This window comes from Lissotriton helveticus, chromosome 1_2 (genome assembly GCF_964261635.1).
Source record: "Lissotriton helveticus chromosome 1_2, aLisHel1.1, whole genome shotgun sequence".
Classification (NCBI taxonomy): Eukaryota; Metazoa; Chordata; class Amphibia; order Caudata; family Salamandridae; genus Lissotriton; species Lissotriton helveticus.
In genome coordinates this window covers 176,050,388-176,072,264 of record NC_136058.1, presented here as the reverse complement: position 1 = coordinate 176,072,264, position 21,877 = coordinate 176,050,388, and the positions used below count along the sequence as shown (strand labels likewise).

Here is a 21,877-nt window from a genome sequence, read left to right as displayed (position 1 = left end):
GCTTGTGCCTCCATTTTCGTGCCCCTGTTGCCTGCTTGTGCCTCAGTTTTCGTGCCCCTGTTGCCTGCTTGTGCCTCAGTTTTCGTGCCCCTGTTGCCTGCTTTTGCCTCCGTGTGCCCCTGTTGCCTGCTTGTGCCTCCGTGTGCCCCTGTTGCCTGCTTGTGCCTCCGTGCGCCCCTGTTGCCTGCTTGTGCCTCAGTTTTCGTGCCCCTGTTGCCTGCTTGTGCCTCAGTTTTCGTGCCCCTGTTGCCTGCTTGTGCCTCAGTTTTCGTGCCCCTGTTGCCTGCTTGTGCCTCCGTGTGCCCCTGTTGCCTGCTTGTGCCTCCGTGTGCCCCTGTTGCCTGCTTGTGCCTCCGTGTGCCCCTGTTGCCTGCTTGTGCCTCCGTGTGCCCCTGTTGCCTGCTTGTACCTCCAAGTGCCCCTGTTGTCTGCTTGTGCCTCCGTGTGCCCCTGTTGCCTGCTTGTGCCTCCGTGTGCCCCTGTTGCCTGCTTGTGCCTCCGTTTTCGTGCCCCTGTTGCCTGCTTGTGCCTCCGTGTGCCCCTGTTGCCTGCTTGAGCCTCCGTGTGCCCCTGTTGCCTGCTTGTGCTGTGTGGGTGTGTGTGGAAGGCTCTGTGTGGGTGTGTGGAAGGCTCTGTGTGGCTGTGTGTGTGGGGGGCTTTGTGTGGCTGTGTGTGTGGGGGGCTTTGTGTGGCTGTGTGTGTGGGGGGCTCTGTGTGGCTGTGTGTGTGGGGGGCTCTGTGTGGGTGTGTGTGTGTGGGGGCTCTGTGTGTGTTTGTGTGTGTCATTTGCGAGAGATAAAGCTAGTGGCATTGTAAATGACAATGCCATTTATTTATGTTAAAAAAAACATAAATAAAAATAATGTCAAGAGCAATGCCAATAGCTCTAACTTTAACAAAGGCAAAACCATTGCATTGTAAATGCTTGTTCCTTTTCCCCACCCCATTTTCTTTTCCTCCCTTGGGTTGTTGTAACGGAGGGCTTTTAGTTTTGTAAACTTATTTTTCGCTGTTTTATTATTATGTGCCCTGATAGTGGCGGGTGGGTGCTGAGCAGCGATTGTGATTGTTCTTGATGTGGGACTCACGTTCTGCCTTTGCCAAAATGTATTGTTCTGTTGGTCTTTTCCTGTATTCGAGACTTCGGCTTGCTCACGGCCCGCCACGGCCCTCTGGACTTTACAGATTGACATTATCCTGTGACACCCTTTATTCTATTATAAAATTAACCTACTTTTATCCTGTCTGTGATGGCGACTCAAAGACTTGTTGCCTTTGCCTTTCATATGAGCTATTTAGAAATCCTGTTGTCTCTCCTGTATTGCCTCGTATGTTTCTTTATTGTGGTGGCCGGCCCGGTGGGTTGTAGGCCCGTATCTGTGCGCGCCTTCTGTACAATAAAGGTTAAAAAAAAAAAATATATATATGTGGGCCGAAGCCCTTAGATTCACAAGAATGCCCATTCTACTTGGTCAAATGCTTTTTGCGCATCCAATAGTATCCGCGACATCTGTGTACCTGTGGCATCGGGCTATATTAAATAGCGAAATTACCCTTCGGACAAGTGTTGCCTCTGCCAGCATTGAAAAACCAAAGGTGGTGATGGACGGAGCGTTGACTATACAAACACTCACCCCAGTCAACTGATCTGGGTTTAATCCATCACCGTTCTTTAGCTCATTCAGCCACCCCAGTTCCGACATGGCCATATGCAAATCAGTCTGACCCTGTGCCTCATGGGAACAGTCCAGCCCAAACTGCCAAGCCATGTCTTCCCTGGAGCGGAATCAAGCTTCCCAGGACCGGTTTCTGGCATTACAGCCGTCTTCAGCCAGGCTTGCTTGACTCCAGTGGCAAAGTGAGCAAGGGACTCACGTCTGAGCATACCCTGCCAACTTAGGGCGAACAAAGAAAAAACAAAGGTGGTGATGGACGGAGCGTTGACAATACAAACACTCACCCCCAGTCAACTGATCTGGGTTTAATCCATCAACGTTTTTTAGCTCACTCCGCCACCCCAGTTCCGACATGGCCATATGCAAATCAGTCTGACCCTGTGCCTCATGGGAACAGTCCAGCCCGAACTGCCAAGCCATGTCTTCCCTGGACCGGAATCAAGCTTCCCAGGACCGGTTTCTGGCATTACAGGCGTCTTCAGCCAGGCTTGCTTGACTCCAGTGGCAAAGTGAGCAAGGGACTCACGTCTGAGCATACCCTGCCAACTTAGGGCGAACAAAGAAAAACCAAAGGTGGTGATGGACGGAGCGTTGACAATACAAACACTCACCCCCAGTCAAATGATCTAGGTTTAATCCATCACCGTTCTTTAGCTCACTCCGCCACCCCAGTTCCGACATGGCCATATGCAAATCAGTCTGACCCTGTGCCTCATGGGAACAGTCCAGCCCGAACTGGCAAGCCTTGTCTTCCCTGGACCGGAAACAAGCATCCTGGGACCGGTCCCTTGCCCTGCCACTGGAGTCAAGCAAGCCTGGCTGAAGACGGCTGTAATGGCCAGAAACCGGTCCTGGGAAGCTTGATTCAGGTCCAGGGAAGACATGGCTTGGCAGTTCGGGCTGGACTGTTTCCATGAGGCACAGGGTCAGACTGATTTGCATATGGCCATGTCGGACATTCGAACTGTTTAACGAAAAAATGTTATGTTCGAGGCATGTGGGCTGCTAAATTCATATCTAGTGCATAGATCGCCGCCTAGTGTTGAATCCGGATGATTGCACATTGTTGTCCTGGAAGAGTCTTCGAAGTATCACAAGATAGGTGGCTCCTCCCCTGGACTACAGTGCGCATGGGCATCGGCTCCATCCCCAGATTGTTTTTTTCCGCCATTGGGTTCGGATGTGATTTCGACGCCTCCTTGTCGGAATCGAACGTTTACTTCCTTAAGGCCAAAAGGCCTTCGATACTCGCGTCGGTATTGTTGCGAACGGTCCCGAGCATCGTCCGACTCTTCGCGTCGGACTTCTGGGGAGTCGCTACTCTTCGGACATCGAGGCCCTGTACTCGCAGCGAGACACCGACGACATCATCATGGAACGGAGTCCGTTCAAGCGCTGCCCCGTGTGTGGGTCCAAGTACCCACACATCGACGTGCATCCAGTTTGTAATAAATGTCTCTCGCCAGATCACGACGAGGACAACTGCATGGCCTGCTCCAAATTCAGGTCAAAGAAAACTCTCAAGCATCGGCGCGCGGCGCGCCTCGAGGCCTTGCACGCAGCACCGGCACCCGACGACATATTCGACGACCCCGCAGAAGACGGCCGAAGCCATCATCTTCAAATTTCACCTCCATCAACGGAGGTCGAGGCCGATCCAGACGAATACATCGAAGGACAGAGCCAAGACCTTGAATACGTCGATGAGGTAGGGGACGACGAAGAAGTCTTTGGGGCCGCGGAAGATAGCTCAGGGGATGAGCTATGCCCCGAAATTTACTCGACTCAGGCTCAGGTCACGGGATCGCCACTCGGCCTTACCCACGACCCTGCACCGATATCCCCAGCCCCGCCTTCGGGCCCGGCCACGGATACACCGGAGGAGCCGTTGCGCGTATCGAAACTGAAACCGCAACCAGTGCAGTCGACAACATCTAAGATGGCCGACGTCACGCCTAAACCGAAACCTACGGTCTCCACGGCATCTAAGATGGCCGACGACACGTCAAAACCGAAACATACGGCTTCGACGACGTCTAAAATGGCTGACGTTCCGTCCAAAATTACGAAGCCGAAGAAGGCCGTCGAGTCATCGGCGCCACATGCGGTGGCCAAGGACACGTCCTCGAAGAAGGTAGTCCATCACGTCTCGACGGCTGGAGCGTCAACCTCCAAACAGACGGTCGAAGCGAAGTCTACTACAGGCCAAGATCCGAAAGCCGGAGCCAGTACTCCTCGGCACAAAGACACCGGATCTGCATCGACTGCGTCGGCGCCTAAGAAAGCTGCAGGGCAGCAAACCGTTGGAGTCGAGGATTCATCGGTGCCTTCTTCTGCCACGCCAAAGGCCTCCATAGCGGACGAACATGAAGCATCGGTCGTCAAGCCCTCGGCTTCATTTACTAAACAGGTCTCCGACTCGCTCAAAAGGATTCGGGAGAAAGCCCTGCCGTCGACAACGACTGCGCCATGGGATCCGAAACCGATGGAGCCACCGTCCAAAAAGGCGACGAAACTTATCTACACACTACCGCCAAAGGTGCCACCAAAGGCGTTTGCACCCCAAACGGTGCCGAAGGCCTCGGGGACTTCGGAACATTCCACGTCCGGTGCTCTTTTGCCTCGGCAAACAGCATCTGAAGACGACTATGAGCATTTTATCGATGCCCACACAGGGAAAATGACACTTTATAAGAGAAAGATCAGTTCCCAGCCACTGGAGTCATTTGTAATTCCACTGAAAAAGAAAAGGCAATCACAGGACATTCCTGCCCTTGTTGAACCTCTGCAACCTCCCCCAAGGAGGAGTCCAACACCTTCCCCCAACCAATCAGGGGGTGAGGATGATGACCAAGATGAACAGTACAACTTCCCTACTGGCAATGACCCTGATGCGAATCAGGACTCGTATGACAACGCTGGGGACCAGGGAAGAAATCAGGTGGTGCAGGACCCACAAGGCTTTGGGCCACGTGCGTCACCAACTGAGGATTCAGCAGCTTTCAATGCTTTAATTGAGAGGGCAGCTGCAAATCATAATGTAGATATGCATGCTGACCCAGTGGAAGAGGATTTCCTGTTTGACACTTTCTCTGTCTCCGAAAGAACAGTCAAAACACTTCCTATGTTGAAAGGTGTCCTTAAACATGCGCCAGAGATCTTTATTGAACCTACAAGAGCGAGAGTGGTAAACCCACGTATTGAAAAAAAATACAGGCCTGCGCCTGGGGACCCTGCCTATATTCGGGGACAGTTGCCTCTGGATTCGTTGGTGGTCGCAAATGCCCGCAAGAGGGCAAACTCCCAAACAACTGGTGAAGCTCCTCCCCCAGACAAGGAGTCGAAAGTGCTTGAGGCATCTGGCAAGAGGGTGGCTGCGCAGGCTGCTAATGTATGGCGTATCGCAAACACACAGGCACTGTTAGCGCGTTACGATAGGGCGCATTACGACACCCTAGAACAGCTCCTTCAACATCTGCCTGATGAGTATAAAGAAGCTGGAGAAATGCTCATACAAGAGGGAAAGCTTATATCAAACGCTGCCATAAAATGCGCACTTGATGTAGCGGACACAGCGGCTAGAGGAATTAACACTAGCGTCATGCTAAGGCGCCAAGCCTGGCTTCGTATATCTGGATTTAAGCCTGACATCCAAACTACAATCCTCAACCAGCCAGTCAATCCTGACAGACTGTTTGGTCCAGATGTAGACACCACACTTGAAAAGATTAAAAAGGACAACGAGACTGCTAAGTCCATGGGGGCACTTCAATCACAACAGTTCAGGGGCAACACTTTTCGTCGCTCAGGTGCGCGTAGTGTTACCAGAGGACACATGGGACAACAAACACAATTCACGAAAGGTGGTGCGCAATCCTCGTACCCCAAGCAAGGTAGAGGGGGTTACCGAGGTAACAGTGCCAAAGGCAGAGGCAGAGGGAACACCAACTCCCGTTCCTCTGCCGCAAACAAACAGTGACTCCCTGTCGCTGCCCCCCGACCATCCAACACCTGTCGGGGGAAGACTCCAGCAGTTCCTGCCGGTTTGGTCGTCCATCACCACGGACAGGTGGGTGAGAACTAATCCAGTACGGGTATTGTTTGGAATTAACATCCACTCCTCCCAACATTCCCCCAAGGCACCGTCCTATGTCGGCAGAGCACTTGCACTTATTGCAGCAGGAAGTGCTAGTAATGCTGCAAAAAGGAGCAATCGAACTCGTGCCAGTGGAGGAGGAAGGAACAGGGGTCTATTCCCTGTACTTCCTCATCCCAAAAAAGGACGGATCCCTCAGACCCATTCTGGATCTACGCCCTCTCAACATGTATATACTGTCAGAACATTTCCACATGCTGACACTGCAACAGATACTTCCCCTTCTAAGCCAAGGGGACTTCCTAGCAACCTTAGACCTCAAAGATGCTTACTTCCACATCCCACTCCACCCGTCCCACAGAAAATACCTCAGGTTTACCATTCACAACAAGCACTATCAGTTCAAAGTGCTACCCTTCGGAGTGACTACTGCCCCCAGAGTGTTTACGAAGTGTCTGGCGGCGGTGGCGGGGCACCTCAGGAGACAGAACATACATGTGTACCCGTACCTCGACGACTGGCTCGTACAGGCAAAGTCGGAAACACAGTGCGCCTCACACATGTCCCGCACTATTCAACTCCTTCACAGTCTGGGGTTCTCGCTGAATTACCCAAAGTCGCACCTTCAGCCAGCCCATGTGCGGCAGTATCTGGGAGCGACAATAAACACCCTGACGGCTATGGCTCAGCCAAACGCAGTCAGAATCAACAGCATTCAGTCACTGATCCAAAGATTCAGACCGCATCACTCCCTGCCAGCGAGAGTGTTCATGCAGTTGATAGGCATGATGGCCTCCTGCATCTTCATAGTCCCGCACGCAAGGTTGCACATGCGCCCCCTCCAAGAATGCCTAGCAAATCAATGGACACAGGCTCAGGGACAACTGACAGACCTAGTGTTGGTGACCGGTCGAGCATACAACTCTCTGCATTGGTGGAATCCACACAACCTTTGCAAGGGACGACTGTTCCAAGAGCCTGTGCCACAGATTGTCCTAACAACGGACACATCTCTCCAGGGGTGGGGAGCGCATGTGCTCCACTACACGGTGCAGGGACTGTGGTCAACCCAGCAACAAAGATTGCACATCAACTACCTAGAATTGATGGCAATCTTCATGGCGCTCAAGTCCTTCAAAGTACATTTGTGCAACAAGGTCGTGTTGATCCGGACGGACAACATGACAGCCATGTACTACATCCAAAAGCAGGGAGGTACTCACTCGCCACAGCTGTCTCATCTGGCTCAGAGCATGTGGAAGTGGGCCATTCAGAGGAACGTCTTCCTCATGGCAGAACACCTCCCGGGCAAGGACAATCAGATGGCGGATCTGCTCAGCAGGTACAGCCATCAAATGCACGAGTGGGAGCTACATCCATCGGTGCTCCACCCGTACTTCCAGCAGTGGGGTCATCCACAGATAGACCTATTTGCCACAAAAGAAAACGCAAAATGCCAAAGCTTTGCCGCCAGGTTCCCTCACCCGGAATCGCAGGGGAATGCGATATGGATGAACTGGTCAGGCAAATTTGCGTACGCTTTTCCCCCAGCGCCTCTCATTCCGCTGGTGGCGAAAAAGCTAAAGCAACACTCGATGACTCTCATCCTGGTTGCTCCAACATGGGCACGCCAACCATGGTACACCACGTTTCTAGAACTTTCCGTGGTACCGCATCAAAGGCTACATCTCACATCCCGGCTCTTGACGCAGAACCATGGCGACATTCAGCATCCAGATCCGCAACAGCTCAATCTGGCGATCTGGCTCCTGAGGTCTTAGAATTTGGCTACCTCAACCTGTCTCCAGAATGCATGGACATCATTCGGGAGGCAAGAAAGCCCACAACCAGAGCTTGCTATGCGGCAAAATGGAAGCGGTTTGTCATCTACTGTACTACCAACAATATCAACCCGCTAGATGCATCCATTCCTAACATCATCTGCTATTTGTTACATCTTTACAAATGCAATCTGGCTTACGCTTCCATTCGGATACATTTATCCGCCATAGCGGCTTATCTCCAAAATAGGCAGCACCTCTCCGTTTTCAGGGTGCCTGCCATTAAAGCCTTCCTGGAGGGACTGAAGCGAGTCATTCCTCCGAGAACGCCACCAGCTCCAGTGTGGAACCTCAATGTGGTCCTCACGAGGCTGATGGGTCCACCCTTCGAGCCACTGCACTCCTGTGAAATTCAATTTCTGACATGGAAAGTGGCTTTCCTCATTGCTATTACATCGCTTAGGCGCGTGAGTGAGCTGCAGGCGCTTACAATCCAAGAGCCTTTCATCCAAATACATTCAAACAGGGTAGTGCTACGCACTAACCCCAAATTCCTTCCTAAGGTGGTGTCACAGTTTCATATCAATCAAACTATTGACCTACCCGCATTCTTCCAAAACCCTCAAACGGTAGATGAGCGAATGCTCCATACACTGGACGTTAGGAGGGCGTTGATGTACTACATTGACAGAACACAACACTTCAGGAAAACACAACAACTTTTTGTTGCCTTCTCAGCACAGCACAAAGGCAACCCCATTTCCAAAGCGGGAATAGCCAGATGGATTGTTAAGTGCATCCAAATCTGTTATCAAAAAGCTAAGCGCACTTTAACAATACCCCCAAGGGCGCACTCCACACGCAAGTTGGGGGCGTCCATGGCTTTCCTAGGGAACATTCCTTTAGAGGACATTTGCAGAGCGGCCACATGGGTCACACCGCACACGTTTACCAAACATTACTGTGTGGACGTGCATTTCAAGCAGCAAGCAGCTGTAGGGCAGGCTGTTCTCAAGACACTTTTTCAAGCTTCTACAGCTGGCACGGGCAACCGCCCTTAATGGGGGGACTGCTATGTAGTCTATGCACTAGATATGAATTTAGCAGCCCACATGCCTCGAACTGAATATGCTACTTACCAGTATGCATCTGTTCTTGGCATGTAGGGCTGCTAACATTCATATCGCCCTCCCTCCTCCCCGGTGCCCGTAGTGGCTGCAGACACTATCTTGCATTCATCATTAGCATGGACATCCTTTACACTATTTCACTCCATCTCTGCCACAATGGCTAAAAACAATCTGGGGATGGAGCCGATGCCCATGCGCACTGTAGTCCAGGGGAGGAGCCACCTATCTCGTGATACTTCGAAGACTCTTCCAGGACAACAATGTGCAATCATCCGGACCCAACACTAGGCGGCGATCTATGCATTAGATAGGAATGTTAGCAGCCCTACATGCCAAGAACAGATGCATACTGGTAAGTAGCATATTCATTACTGTATACAATGTCCCTGCTCCCTGTACCATATAGGTAAGACAACACAGGAAGTTAAAAAAAATAATTTTGCAACACCAGTCTCGTATACGTTGTAAGGTTGAGGCTGCACCATTGGTGGAACACAATTTAGAAAAGCATCATTCCCTGCGTGACATGAAATGGTTTGTTTTGGAAATTGTTAAGAATTCAAGAAGAAGACAAAATGTGGATCGTCTGCTCACACAAAAGGAGAACAGGTGGATATGGACAGCAAAAACGGTAGAAAAAGGATTGAATTAGTTTATGGAATGGCAAACGTTGGCCACCCTCCGGTAACTTGATTGTGACCTTTCCAATAGGAATTTTCTGTTATAGAAAGTTTTTGGCAGTCTGATTCACAGTGAGATTGAAGGTTAATGTAACAACTGAGGGTCTTTTGTTTTCCGATTTTCAATACAGAGTTAGATGTCTACAGAGGGACACTTTCCCATTTTGGGTTATACCATAATTTATGACCATTATATGTCATCCTGTCCAACTTGAGTTCGTGATAAGCTTTCATTGCCTTTTAATCTAATCAATGGTAGGCGGCTATGAGGCTTGTTTAACATTTTGCCTGTCTGGCTGCTGCTTTCTATGGAAGGTCAGGCAATACATTTTGTCCCAAGATGGCCGACACGTTACGTTACGTGAGGGCTGATCATGTGATCCGGAAAGGGTCAGAGAGTGAGAGGGAGATGATGGCAGCACTCGACTGGTTTGGCGAGCGAGAGAGGGACAGATTGAGACAATGTTCCATTAGTAAGTTACTTGACTAATACGATGTAAAGAGGATTTGGGTCGCTGTGACGATTCAACATAGTGTTTATAGCAGCGCATTAAGTTTTTGTCTCCTCTGTAGATAATATACGGGCAGAGGATAGCGCAACCTTCGTGTGTGAGTACAGTTTTGATGTGCTGACATATTTTCGGATATACTTAGAGTACCAGGGACCTTTGGAATTTATGAGTTTATATAATTTTCGTTTGTAGACCTATCACATAGATGCAATAAAGAGGCGGAAGGTAAGATAGAAGGGCCAACATATTGGTTGTTCAACGTTGGTTCCTTGTGATAAACTAAGTTGCTCATGGTTGGTTGTGGTTACTTTTTAGGACACGACGGTTGAGGTTTTAATTACCTGTCCGTGTGAGTACCTAGGTTTACTTGCATATCTACGTGGTTTGTGCATGTCACAATTACATAATAGGTTGCACTAGTGGTGTTATTGGACTATAGGTGTGGAGGTGTTACACACGTATTACTCACATGGTAGTACTTTTGATTAGAGGTGTAGTGGTTTAGTGGTGGTGTTATGTACACCTTGGATCACCTGGTTTGGTGAGGGCAGACGATACACATTTATGTTCTCAAGGGATTTTTATAATTTATTTTTATAAATATGCTTCTGATAACATATATGTTGTTTTATGCTAGACACATGTCCTGATGATGGTCTTGAAGAATAACAGTTTATGAAACCGAAACGTCGACGCTATGACACTTTTTTATTGTATATCATTACTAATCAATGTGTTTGAGTTGTATGTATACTGATAAGTAATGTATATATGGCTAAACTGTTAATGTTGTCCATATACCTGTGTTTAAAAAGTGTCAAAAACTACTGCATATGCCAGAAACTATGAAGCAGTAGACATTAAGTTGCCATACATAATTCGATTGATGGATTCATGCCTATGCTATGCTACAAAGATATGTGTATATGTATCTAGATTAATTCTATGATAAAAATATTTGTTTTTTTATATACATTTCTTGAGTCTGATGGAATTGTGTTCACTGATGTGACTAATTTGAAATGTAAAAAAACATGAAATGATTCCTTAAGGAACATTCATGCTGTTATTGAATGTGTCCCAAACATTTTCTCTTGATGTGCTGTATCTGTTCATATTGAAAAACTGTCGAGTCCACCCCCTAATATGCACTATGAACCCTTCTGTAGCAAACAGTTTTTTATCAAACGTCCATTTTGTATATACCTTTGCGTATGTCAGGATCTCAATGTTCATTACCAGTGGATTATGGTCCGAAGGGACCTTAGGGAGTCGTTTAATCTGTGCTCCCTCTAAAAGAGAGACAGAGGCAAAAAAAATAATCAAGTCTAACGTATTTCCTGTGTGGACACGAAAAATAAGTAAAACCTGGATCCCCTATTTTTTTACATGACCATATATCTGCCAGATCATGGCTGGCCATGAGTGCCTTTAAAGCTTTAAAGACTTGAGGTTTCTTCCCTGTATACCCGCCCTTATCCCAATCACCCGTATCTAAATGTATATTGAAGTCCCGCAGATAATTAAGGGCTTTGGCCAAGAGGCTAATTCGATCTCCAATTCTGACAACACATCCGCATCGTCGATATTTGAGCCATATACTGTACAAATAGTAGGCTGATTTGGAATGAAAGCAATAGCCCTCCGACCCCATTTATCCAACTTGACTTGCTTAATGGGTAATAATCGATGTGAAACATCTATAGCCACCCCTCTAGTGTTGGTGGACTGAGATGAGTAAATAACTTGGGAATACCCTGAAATAATATTAAGCCCTCCTTTCTGCCAGGGGATGTGGGTCTCCAGCCCCTAGTGCTCGCAACACCTCCCCAGCCCTGCTTCTTTTCCCTCTATAATTCAGCCCCCCAATGTTAATTGTAGAAATTGTCAGCCTACCCATATTTGCGACTTCCTTGATTTCTGTATTGCCCTTTAAACCACTCCCTTAACTTCTGGTATTAGTACTGTCTCTGGTGCATCTCTTTGCCTGCCCCCATACGCTGCTTTCCTGGATTTTCTGCATTTTACCCCCCTCCCCGCAGCTCCCCGCCCCCCCCTCAAACCCTACCCACCCTTCCCCCTGCACTCTACTCCCTTTGCACCCCCCACACCCCCAATCCCTACTAGGTGAAGCAACAGAACCTCCTAGGTCTGTGGGTGATGAGTGGTAGCTCACTCCCTTAGGGTGTCAATTTAAACCAATTTGTGCTTTAATATCACCTATGTGAAATAACTGGACCCATATAATCAATAAACAGTATACAAAAGAGACAAAAAAAAAACAAATTAGTCTAGTACTATTGCTTCGGTTCATCTGGCTCGAAGAAGGAGAAAAAAAAAGCGAAGGAAGTCAGCACCCCCCAGTGTTTAGAAACTCCTTGGCCTTGATTTTTGATGTGAAGAAACAAGTTTGATCTTTCTAAATTACTTAAGGCCTGCGCTACCTTCTCCTGGAACTGGGTAATCATTTGCAGCAGACACCATCTTTGCTCCACCATAGTGTGGCAAAAGTTTGGCCTAGTAAAAAACGTAAATCCATCTACCAACCGTTGTGCCTCAGATCTTGCCTTCTCAAACACATTTTATCTCAACAAAAAGTTGCCGAAATAGACCAGAAATGCCCGAGGTTTGGCATCTGTGCGAACTGGCTGTCGGATATTGAAGGGAACTCGGTGCGCCTTTTGTATTTCCTGTGCCCAGTTCCATCCTACCAGCTCTGGAAAGGATTTCTCCAGTAGCTGGACCATAAAGAAGCGTGCTTCGGACCCCTCCTTCCCCTCTGGAATACCGAGAAAGCGTAGGTTATTCCTTCTTTGTCGGTTTTCGCCTTCCTCCAATTTCCTCTGAATATCCGTGAGTTGTTCCTCATGCGCAATAACTTGCTTCCTTGAGCCAACAATATCCACTTCCAATGCGGCCGTCCTTGTTTCTAGTTCTGTCATCCGATCACTTATATCATTGCAGGTTTTCGCAATTTTTCTTACTGTGCCCTGGAGTTTCCGGGTGGCGTTCAGGGAACGTTTGCTTTCCAGACGGGCTTCTTCCCTATGCACCATTACACACTTCAATATAGACTCTAGGGTAGGAGCGAGCACCGGGGACCCTACTGCAGCCTCTTACAGGTTAGGCTGTTGCTAACCCCCACCAATTGATCTCCCATAGAGTAATCCCATCTGAGATCAGTTTGCTTAGGGTTATCAGTTATCCCTGTCCAGGGGAATGTTTTCCTGTTGGGAGTAATCCTGTCCCAACATCTAGCGTCAGTACCAGAAATACTTTTTTCCTCACTTGAGTCTGAATTGGACCCGCGGTCTGAGCCCAGACCAGACCAAGTGGCATCTGAGAAAGAATAAAAGTCATTTGCCTCCGAGTCAATGTCCCTCGCCCTGCCTTCCTGCATTATCCTTCGAGGCTTTGGGGGACCCTTACGTTCGCTCCGCTTCCCATTGGTTTTTGGACACTAAGATGCTGCCCGGGTCCTTCCTCCTGTTGAATCTCCTTTTCCCCCAACAGCTCAATATCCTTAGAGCCAATAGCTAGGCCCATCTCTCCCAAGCCCGCTCTCCCTTTAATTGCCGGAACAGTATCATGAATTTGACCCTCTTGGAATGTCTGTCCTAAATGACCCCCTTGGCCCCCTGCGCATATGCTTTTATTGCCTCCGTGTCGCCCTGTTCAGGATTCTCCCCAAAGCCCAACGGTGGCTTACCAGTAATATTCTGACCATCTCCTTTACCGGGTCCATACTGACAAGCTGCTCCCTTGGCAGGCCGGAGGCTGATCCAGTCCCTGCACCCTGGAACAGATCGATGATTGTTGTGGGCCGAAGTGGCTGGGGCTGCACACCCACGCCCCTCCCCAACCCATCCAGGGGATTTTCCGGCCGCACCCGCTGCTGTCGCCCTTGAACCGGGGAAGCAGATACTATCTCCGAGTCCACCCAGTTCTGCTGCGGGTTCTCCAGGGGGCAGATTGAGAGGGACCACCTTTCCCCTTTGCTCCTGCCTTAGAAGCCATGATGTCCGTGTTAGAGGCTGCGCTGCATCCACCACTCCAGTTCGGTATCCTGGCCAGTTCACGCTCAAGACCTCGGCAGCCTGCAATCAGCTGCCCTGCGATCGCCGCCAGAACAGAAGCCCCACGCCTAATCCCTGGTAAGACCAGTTCCGTCACCGCTTGCTTCTCAAAGACAATAGTTCCTGCTTGAAGGTGCGCCATTCAGGTCCACTTTCATACTTTTCTTAACTCTGTCACGCCATCCCAAGGAAGCCACCTACGATCGACTTTCACTCGGTCGCCATCTTGCCCCGCTATCCCATATCCGGATTGATGGGTGGTTCTATGCAGCAGAGCTGCAGCAGTCTGGCTGATGGTTCAAGAGGCTTGAATTTGTTAACAATTGGTCACGTGGAGATGGAATGGGGGCTGGAGGTCTATATAAAGTGGTGGCTTTTTATTTGCTATCTGCTATTGCATGTTTCTTTCATTAGTTTACAAAATGAACCAAGAGCTGGGTAAGGGTATAAGAATGTACTTGTAGAGGATGCTGTAATACCAGCACGTAGTGAAGTAAGTTGCACATGAATCTTATCTGGTAATTCATCTGTTCCTCCTGCTTAGTAACTAATTATTGTGTGGTAAGCTGTGACCAGAAAGGATGTAATTAAATGGGAAGCCAAGTTTATAAGTATTTTTTTCTCAGTCTTTTTTTTTTATCTCAAAAGTGACACAACCCCGAGAGCAGAGGCGGGTCTGGTTTGCTGATGGGATATTGCCCAATGGGGAAGTTGCAGATGAAGCAAAATTGACAGTTACTGGGACTACTGCTGCAGGATCTCTAGCATTGTCACATGAACCAGTCAAACCCGTGCCAAATAGTCCTGCGTCTTCAGAGGTAATAACTAAATATATTATATCACTAACTATTCTTAATATCTGCAGTTGCCCTGCTCTTATTTCCATTTGCATATGGGTATTTGTAAACTGCAAGTATGGATGAGGGTTCCATGGCACAATAGAGAGATGTATTGTAGTTATCATTAATACTAGTTCAAATTTCTTTTTCTGGTTGCTGAGCATTTTGCTGATAGATATGCATATACTAAGCACTAATATTTACATTTGTGGCACCATGATCATCAATGAATACATGCAGCTGCCTCTTAAACAGGACCTCTCAGCAAAATGCAGATGATGAAGCACTGGTAACAACTACAAATATGGTTAAACAGTGGATGATCGGGCCTTCCGTTAGCACGCGACAAAAGACTGTCTGCAGTTATGTGACTTCCGCTACTCCGTTTCCAGGTTAAGGCCAATGGACGACTAGTTTAAAAGTGTTTGTTGAAATTGTCAGTCTGGACTGGAAACACGTTGGTGAAGACGAAGAAAGTTCTCAGCATTTTCAGGCATGCTGAGGGTCAAGCACAAGGATTCCACTCTGGTGGCTTATCTGAACAAGCACTGGCTAAGCCAAAAGGTCTGGTATTGGTCACAGGCCTCTTCGCTTTAGCAAGTCTTGTTTTGGTCTGTCATGATTTTTGCAAAAATGTATTGTTTGGAAGCTGTGGTACCTCATCAATTTAAAAAAAAAATAAAAGCCTAAATGCAAAAATATTTTTAGGTTCTCAAAAAAGCACAAATTACGATAGTAGTCCCTGGCACTGAAGCAAACTACTTTTTGTGTGGATGTGGTCCTTGTGAATGAGAAACATGTCATATCTCAGAGCGAAATCAGCCAATTGCTGACATGGACGCATTACCCTATGATCCATAGTGAGTGGAAGAAAAATGTGACTGACACAACAGACTAATGGATAAGGTCTGGCTTAAATTCCCTATAATTATGTTGTACACCTAATTGTGGTAAAATTGAACGGTCTTGGCTAACACCAGACCTTAAACAGTCAATCGCTGTGGCATTGCCTGCCAGCCTCTTGCCTTTATAATGTTTTTGGAAAACTTTATTACCAATAGAGAGGTGTACAAAGACAAACAGAGAGGCATGCGAAGACAGATGGAGATATAGAGAGATGGATAGATAGGGTTTCAAAGACAGATGGATAGACATGGAGAGTTAGAGAGAACTAGAGGTAGCTAGAAAGATAAAGTTAAGGAAATAGAAATATAGAGAGGTAGGTAGCGTTGCAAAGTTAGATAACATGGGTTTCAAAGATAGAGATCGATAGGGTTGCAAAGTTCGAGACAGATAGGGTTGCCTAGATAGGGAGATCGTGATAGCTTTGGAAAGTTAGATATATATTGGGCAGATAGGAGGTGTAAAGAGGCAGCAAGATAGATGAGACTGAAAATTGGAATAAATGCACAGCTCCAATTAGTAATAGCATAGTTAAATGTAAGCATGACATACAAGAGCACTGAAAGCAAACTAGAAAGCCATACAAGCAGACATACAGACTATAATGGTTTACTAGTATGACTGTAGTCCTCAATTAAAAATGCATACCAGCAGGACATGAAGCCTGCAGTTATAAACCCACTTCGTTATGTGCACATTAAAAGAAGATAACTTTATAAAAACAGTTTCAAATGGACACAAGCTGGTATGATGTGAAATAGCAGCAGTCCGATAAAAAGGTCACTTCCAAATGAACTTACAACAGCATTAGTAGGAGACAGGAAGTGATAAAACTGGAATGTGCCCTGTGCATGAGAGAGAGCTCGTAAAATGTGTCCTACTAGCACATCAGTCTCTAAAAACAAAGGCAACTCTAACGTAATAAAGTAAAAATCACTGGGACTGAAAGGAACTACTATGTGTGTGTGTATGTGCACCTTGTGAAAGAGCAAAATGCTGTAACTCAAGTTAGCCAGTGGTTTAAGTAGGCTGACACATTGCACCATGCTGTTTCCCTTAGTGGGTGGTAGCAAAATATGAATGTCCCAATAATAGGCCAGTGGATGAAGGGAGCTGGCTGAAAGTCCCTTTAGGTAAGTGTCTTATACATATAATTTTAGTAAAATCAAAAGTTCTTGCCTAATGCCAGACCTATAAAGGCATGATAACAATCTTTCCTCAAAGAGGCTGCTTGTTTCTGCCTTTAACAAACTGTACATCATGTGTTTTTACTTGCCTGTGTTTACTTTGACTTGAAACACATCAAGAAAAAGAGAACTGAAGACAATTGTTAAATGACAGTGCTTTTAAATCTTGGGAACAATTCTTGGTTGCAGGCGTTTCTTATAATCAGCTAATGCCTTTTGCTGATATTTCTGAACCCTTAACATAATTACAAAAGTGTACTGTTTATAGCATTAAGAGACTAGTAATTTATAGGTTTCTTTTTAGCAGCACTTTCATGGCAATGTTCTCTATTAATGTAACAAAATGGCAACTTCAACATAAGAATGCACATTTGTAATTATGAGCCTCATTTTTAGGTTTTGCCTGCACTGTCAGCTAAATTCAATGTTAAAAAAAAATCAAATAAAGCTATAAACGAACTTGAAGCCCACCCAATACTTACCTTGTCACCAGGTAGGTCGCCCCCCTAGCCACCACGCGGTCCTCCTCGTGTTGGGCTGCTTCCCCGCTCTTACTGCCGCCTCGCTTTACCGCCGTCTGGTCTGTGCGAGTCCCCTGTGCCTCAGGTCTTGTCCCCGTTCTAATACTGCCTATGTAACTGTTTTCGTGCTGTTTTTCCTTTTGTAACTCCCCGCTCTAATACTGCCTATGTAATTGTTCTCGTGCTGATTTTACTTCTGTATTTCCCCTGTCTCTACTGCCTGCCCCCTGCGCCCCCTGGTTCCCCCTTTTGCCTTCTGTGCCCCCTCTCCCGCGCATTGCCCCGGTGTCCTGTTCCCGTTGTCGCCCTCTGCTTCTTTTTCCCGCCACTGCTCCTTTTTCCCGCCACTGCTCCCTGCGGCCCGCCCCCCGCGGTTCCCATTTGCCACCCCGCTCCCGCCTCCCAGCTGCTCCTCCATCCCACAGCCCCTCATATGGAGGCGCGCAGCGGGTGCACCGCGTCTGCCCCCGTCCGCGCCTGGACCGCGCCCAGCACCAGAATCCCTGGCCACGCCAAAACCGGGTGACCCGGCTGAGATACGACTCCGACACCCTCAACGCACTCAACACCAGACGAATACCCGCCTGCTACCGAGCCACCCCGAAGCGCACCCACGGACCCTTCACCTGTCAAGCCTGCAAATTCACCTGCCTCCGAACCCGCCCCCCGCCCGCCAGATCTAGCAACAACAACCACCACCTCAAGTGCATCCTCCTCAACACCTGCTCCATCCACAAGCACGCCATCGAACTGTGGGACCTCCTCGACACAACAGCGCCAGACGTTGCCTTCCTCACAGAAACCTGGATGAACGCCTCCTCGGCCCCCGACATCGCCATAGCCATCCCGGACGGCTGCAAGATCACCCGGAAGGACCGCGTCAACCAAACCGGAGGAGGTATCGCCATCGTCTACAGGAACACCATTAACATCACAACTATCTCCGAAGACACACTCTCCGCCGCCGAACACCTACACTTCCAGATTCACACCGACCCCAAAACCACCCTTAGGGGAACGCTCATCTACAGACCCCCGGTCCCATGCACACAATTAAGCGAAACCATCGCCGACCTCATCAGCCCACACGCCCTAGCTTCGCCAGAATATATCCTCCTAGGGGACCTGAACTTCCACCTGGAGAAAAACAGCTACAACACCACCACCACCCTGCTCGACAACCTAGCCGACCTCGGACTCAAGCAACTGGTGAACACCCCCACCCACCTCGCTGGCCACACGCTCGACCCCATCTTCTCTGCCAGCAACCACGTCTCCTTCAGCCACTCCACTGGACTACATTGGACCGACCACAGATGCATCCACTTCACCTTCAAAAAGAATACATCCCACCACCGCACGCGACAGATCCCCCGCAGATGCTGGAGCAAAATCACCACAGACCAGCTCCTCTCACCGCTGAGCCAGAACCCGCCAGCCAACACCACTGACACCAACGACGCAGCCCACAGCCTCGCACAATGAATCACCAACTGCGCCGACGACCTCGCACCACTGAAGAACCCCCCAGGCATGACCGGCAACAGGAAAACCTCATGGTTCACAGACGCCCTCAAAGAATCCAAGAAATCCTGCCGAACCCTCGAAAAAACCTGGCGCCACGAACGAACTACAGAGAACATGACAGCCCTCAAGAACGCCACCCGCAAACACCACCAGCTGATCGGCACCACCAAAAGGACATCATTCAAAGAGCAATTAGACAACACCCACAACAGCAAAGAACTCTTCAACAGCGTCAAAGAGCTCTCCAACCCCAGCGCCAGCAACAACGACAGCACACCGTCACAAGAACTCTGCAACTCCCTCGCCTCGTTCTTCCACCGAAAGATCGCAGACATACACAACAGCTTCGGACTCCAGACTCCGCCTCCAGTCACCGAACCAGCGACCCCCACCACCACCCTCAGCGCCTGGACCCCCATCAGCACTGAAGACACCAACGTCATGAACTCCATCCACTCCGGCTCCCCCTCTGACCCATGCCCCCATCATATCTTCAACAAAGCCGACACCATCATTGCACACCATCTCCGGAACGTCATAAACATCTCATTCACGTCAGCAACCTTCCCCGAGAGCTGGAAACACGCAGAAATCAACGCCCTTCTGAAGAAACCCACAGCAGACTCCAAAGACCTCAAGAACTTCCGCCCATCTCTCTTCTTCCCTTCCCGGCTAAAGTCATCGAAAAGACTGTCAACAAACAGCTGACTGCTTTCCTCGAGAAAAACAACTCACTCGACCCGTCCCAGTCCGGATTACGAGCCAACCAAAGAACCGAGACTGCCCTCATCGCAGCCACCGACGACATCTGGACCCTGATGGACAACGGAGAAACCACCGCCCTCATCCTCCTGGACCTCTTGGCAGCCTTCGACACTGTATGCCATCGCACCCTTATAACCCACCTCTCCAACACCTGGATCCAAGGAAAGGCCCTGGACTGGATCACCTCGTTCCTCTCTGACAGAACCCAGAGAGTCCGCCTCCCTCCCTTCCGCTCAGAGGCCACCGAGATCATCTGCGGCATACCCCAAGGCTCCTCGCTCAGCCCAACCCTCTTCAATATCTACATGAGCCCCCTCGCCGCCATCGCACGCAAACACAACATCAACATCATCTCCTACGCTGACGACACCGAGCTGATATTTTCCCTCACCAAAGACCCAGCCACCGCCAAAACCAACCTCCAGGAAGGAATGAAAGACGTCGCAGAATGGATGAAGCTCCGTCGCCTGAAACTGAACTCAAACAAGACGGAGGTCCTCATCCTCGGACAATCCCCATCCGCCTGGGACAACTCCTGGTCGCCCACAACACTGGGCTCCGCGCCGACTCCCTCAGACCACGCACGCAACCTGGGATTCATCCTGGACTCCTCCCTCACGATGACCAAGCAAGTCAACGCCATCTCGTCCTCCTGCTTCAACACCTTGCGCATGCTCCGAAAAATCTTCAGGTGGATCCCCACCGAAACCAGAAAGACCGTCAGCCAGGCCCTCGTCACCAGCCGACTGGACTACGGAAACGCCCTATACGCAGGAACCACCGCCAAACGTCAGAAACGACTACAAAGCATACAGAACGCCTCTGCACGACTCATCCTCGACATCCCTCGCCACAGCCACATATCGGTGCACCTGAGAAACCTGCACTGGCTCCCCGTCAACAAGAGGATCATGTTCAGGCTCCTCACCCACGCACACAAAGTGCTCCACGACATGGGCCCCGAATACCTCAACAACTGCCTCTCGTTCTACACTCCCACCCACCAACTCCGCTCCGCCAGCCTCGCCCTCGTCACCGTCCCACGGACTCGCAGAACCACCACCGGAGGAAGATCATTCTCCTACCTGGCAGCAAAAACATGGAACTCCCTCCCCGCACACCTACGAACGACCCAGGACCATCTCACCTTCAGGAAACACCTCAAGACCTGGCTTTTCGAGCAGTAGCACGCCGCCCCCCCCTGGTCTCCCCTCCTTCAGCGCCTTAAGACCCTCACGGATGAGTGGCGCACTCTATAAATGTTCTGATTGATTGATTGATTGATTGACCAGTGGTTGGGTTGCATATCGCTCTTTTTTCCTTGCTTCTGATTGGTCAGCGCCTACTGCTCCTTCCTCCTTCGTCCTTGGACTTCAGTGTTGTCTCCTGCCTTTAGTTTTACCCCCTTCTTCATGTTGCTTGTCCCCCTCTGCCCACCTACCACTTTCTGTTGTGCTGGTGCTCCCTTGCTACTCCTCTGCACCGCCTTCATGTTGCTTGTGTCCCCTCCTTTCACTGTCCATTGTTTGGTGCGCTTTCCCTCCTCTACTGCATTTCCTTTGTGTTGCTTTTCTCCAATTTCCTTCTGCTGTCTGTTGTTGCTTCCTCCCTGCACCTCTCTGTTGTTGAATCTTCCACATCCCATTTTCTGTTGTTGCTGCTTCCTCCCTCCTTCCCTGCACCTTGCTCGTGTGGCTTGCCCTTCAATTTCTTTGTCGCTTATTGCACAGCAGTGTGGGCTGCTATGCAACATGACTTTAATTAAAAGGATAAAATAAGTGTATGATGCCTCAACGCTTGCAGCGTCCTAGGTGATGTTGCACAGCAGCCCAGGCTGCTGTTCAACATGGCTTATAGTAAAGAAAAAAAAGTGCAAATGTTGCAAATGCCGGTCAACCGGTCTAAACAAGCATTTGCAATGCAGTAGGCCTTGCATTACTGAAGGTTTTAGCTGTTAGCGTTGCATTATTATTTGTAACACCAATAGCTCAAACTTTCAGTTATACAAGACCTATTGCATTGCAAATGCTTGTTGTAATTGCCAATGCTAGTCCAGTACACTTGCTTGTATCCCCCAAATACTGTTTCTTTAAACACACTACAGATAGTCCTCTCTGTTTCTTACAGTGGGTGTGTTAGAAGTCGTAATTTTAGTACCATAAGGGTGTGTACAATGGAGAACTG

General features: G+C 48.9%; 1 protein-coding gene across 1 annotated transcript in view; it reads left to right on the top strand.

Annotated features, from left to right (window-relative positions):
• Positions 1-21,877, top strand: part of ZFYVE9 (zinc finger FYVE-type containing 9) — a 676,896-nt gene that overhangs the window by 384,620 nt on the left and 270,399 nt on the right. The window contains exon 7 of the mRNA XM_078670659.1: positions 14,600-14,769. Coding sequence (XP_078526785.1) covers positions 14,600-14,769 — 170 coding nt within the window. The remainder of the gene's footprint in view (positions 1-14,599; positions 14,770-21,877) is intronic.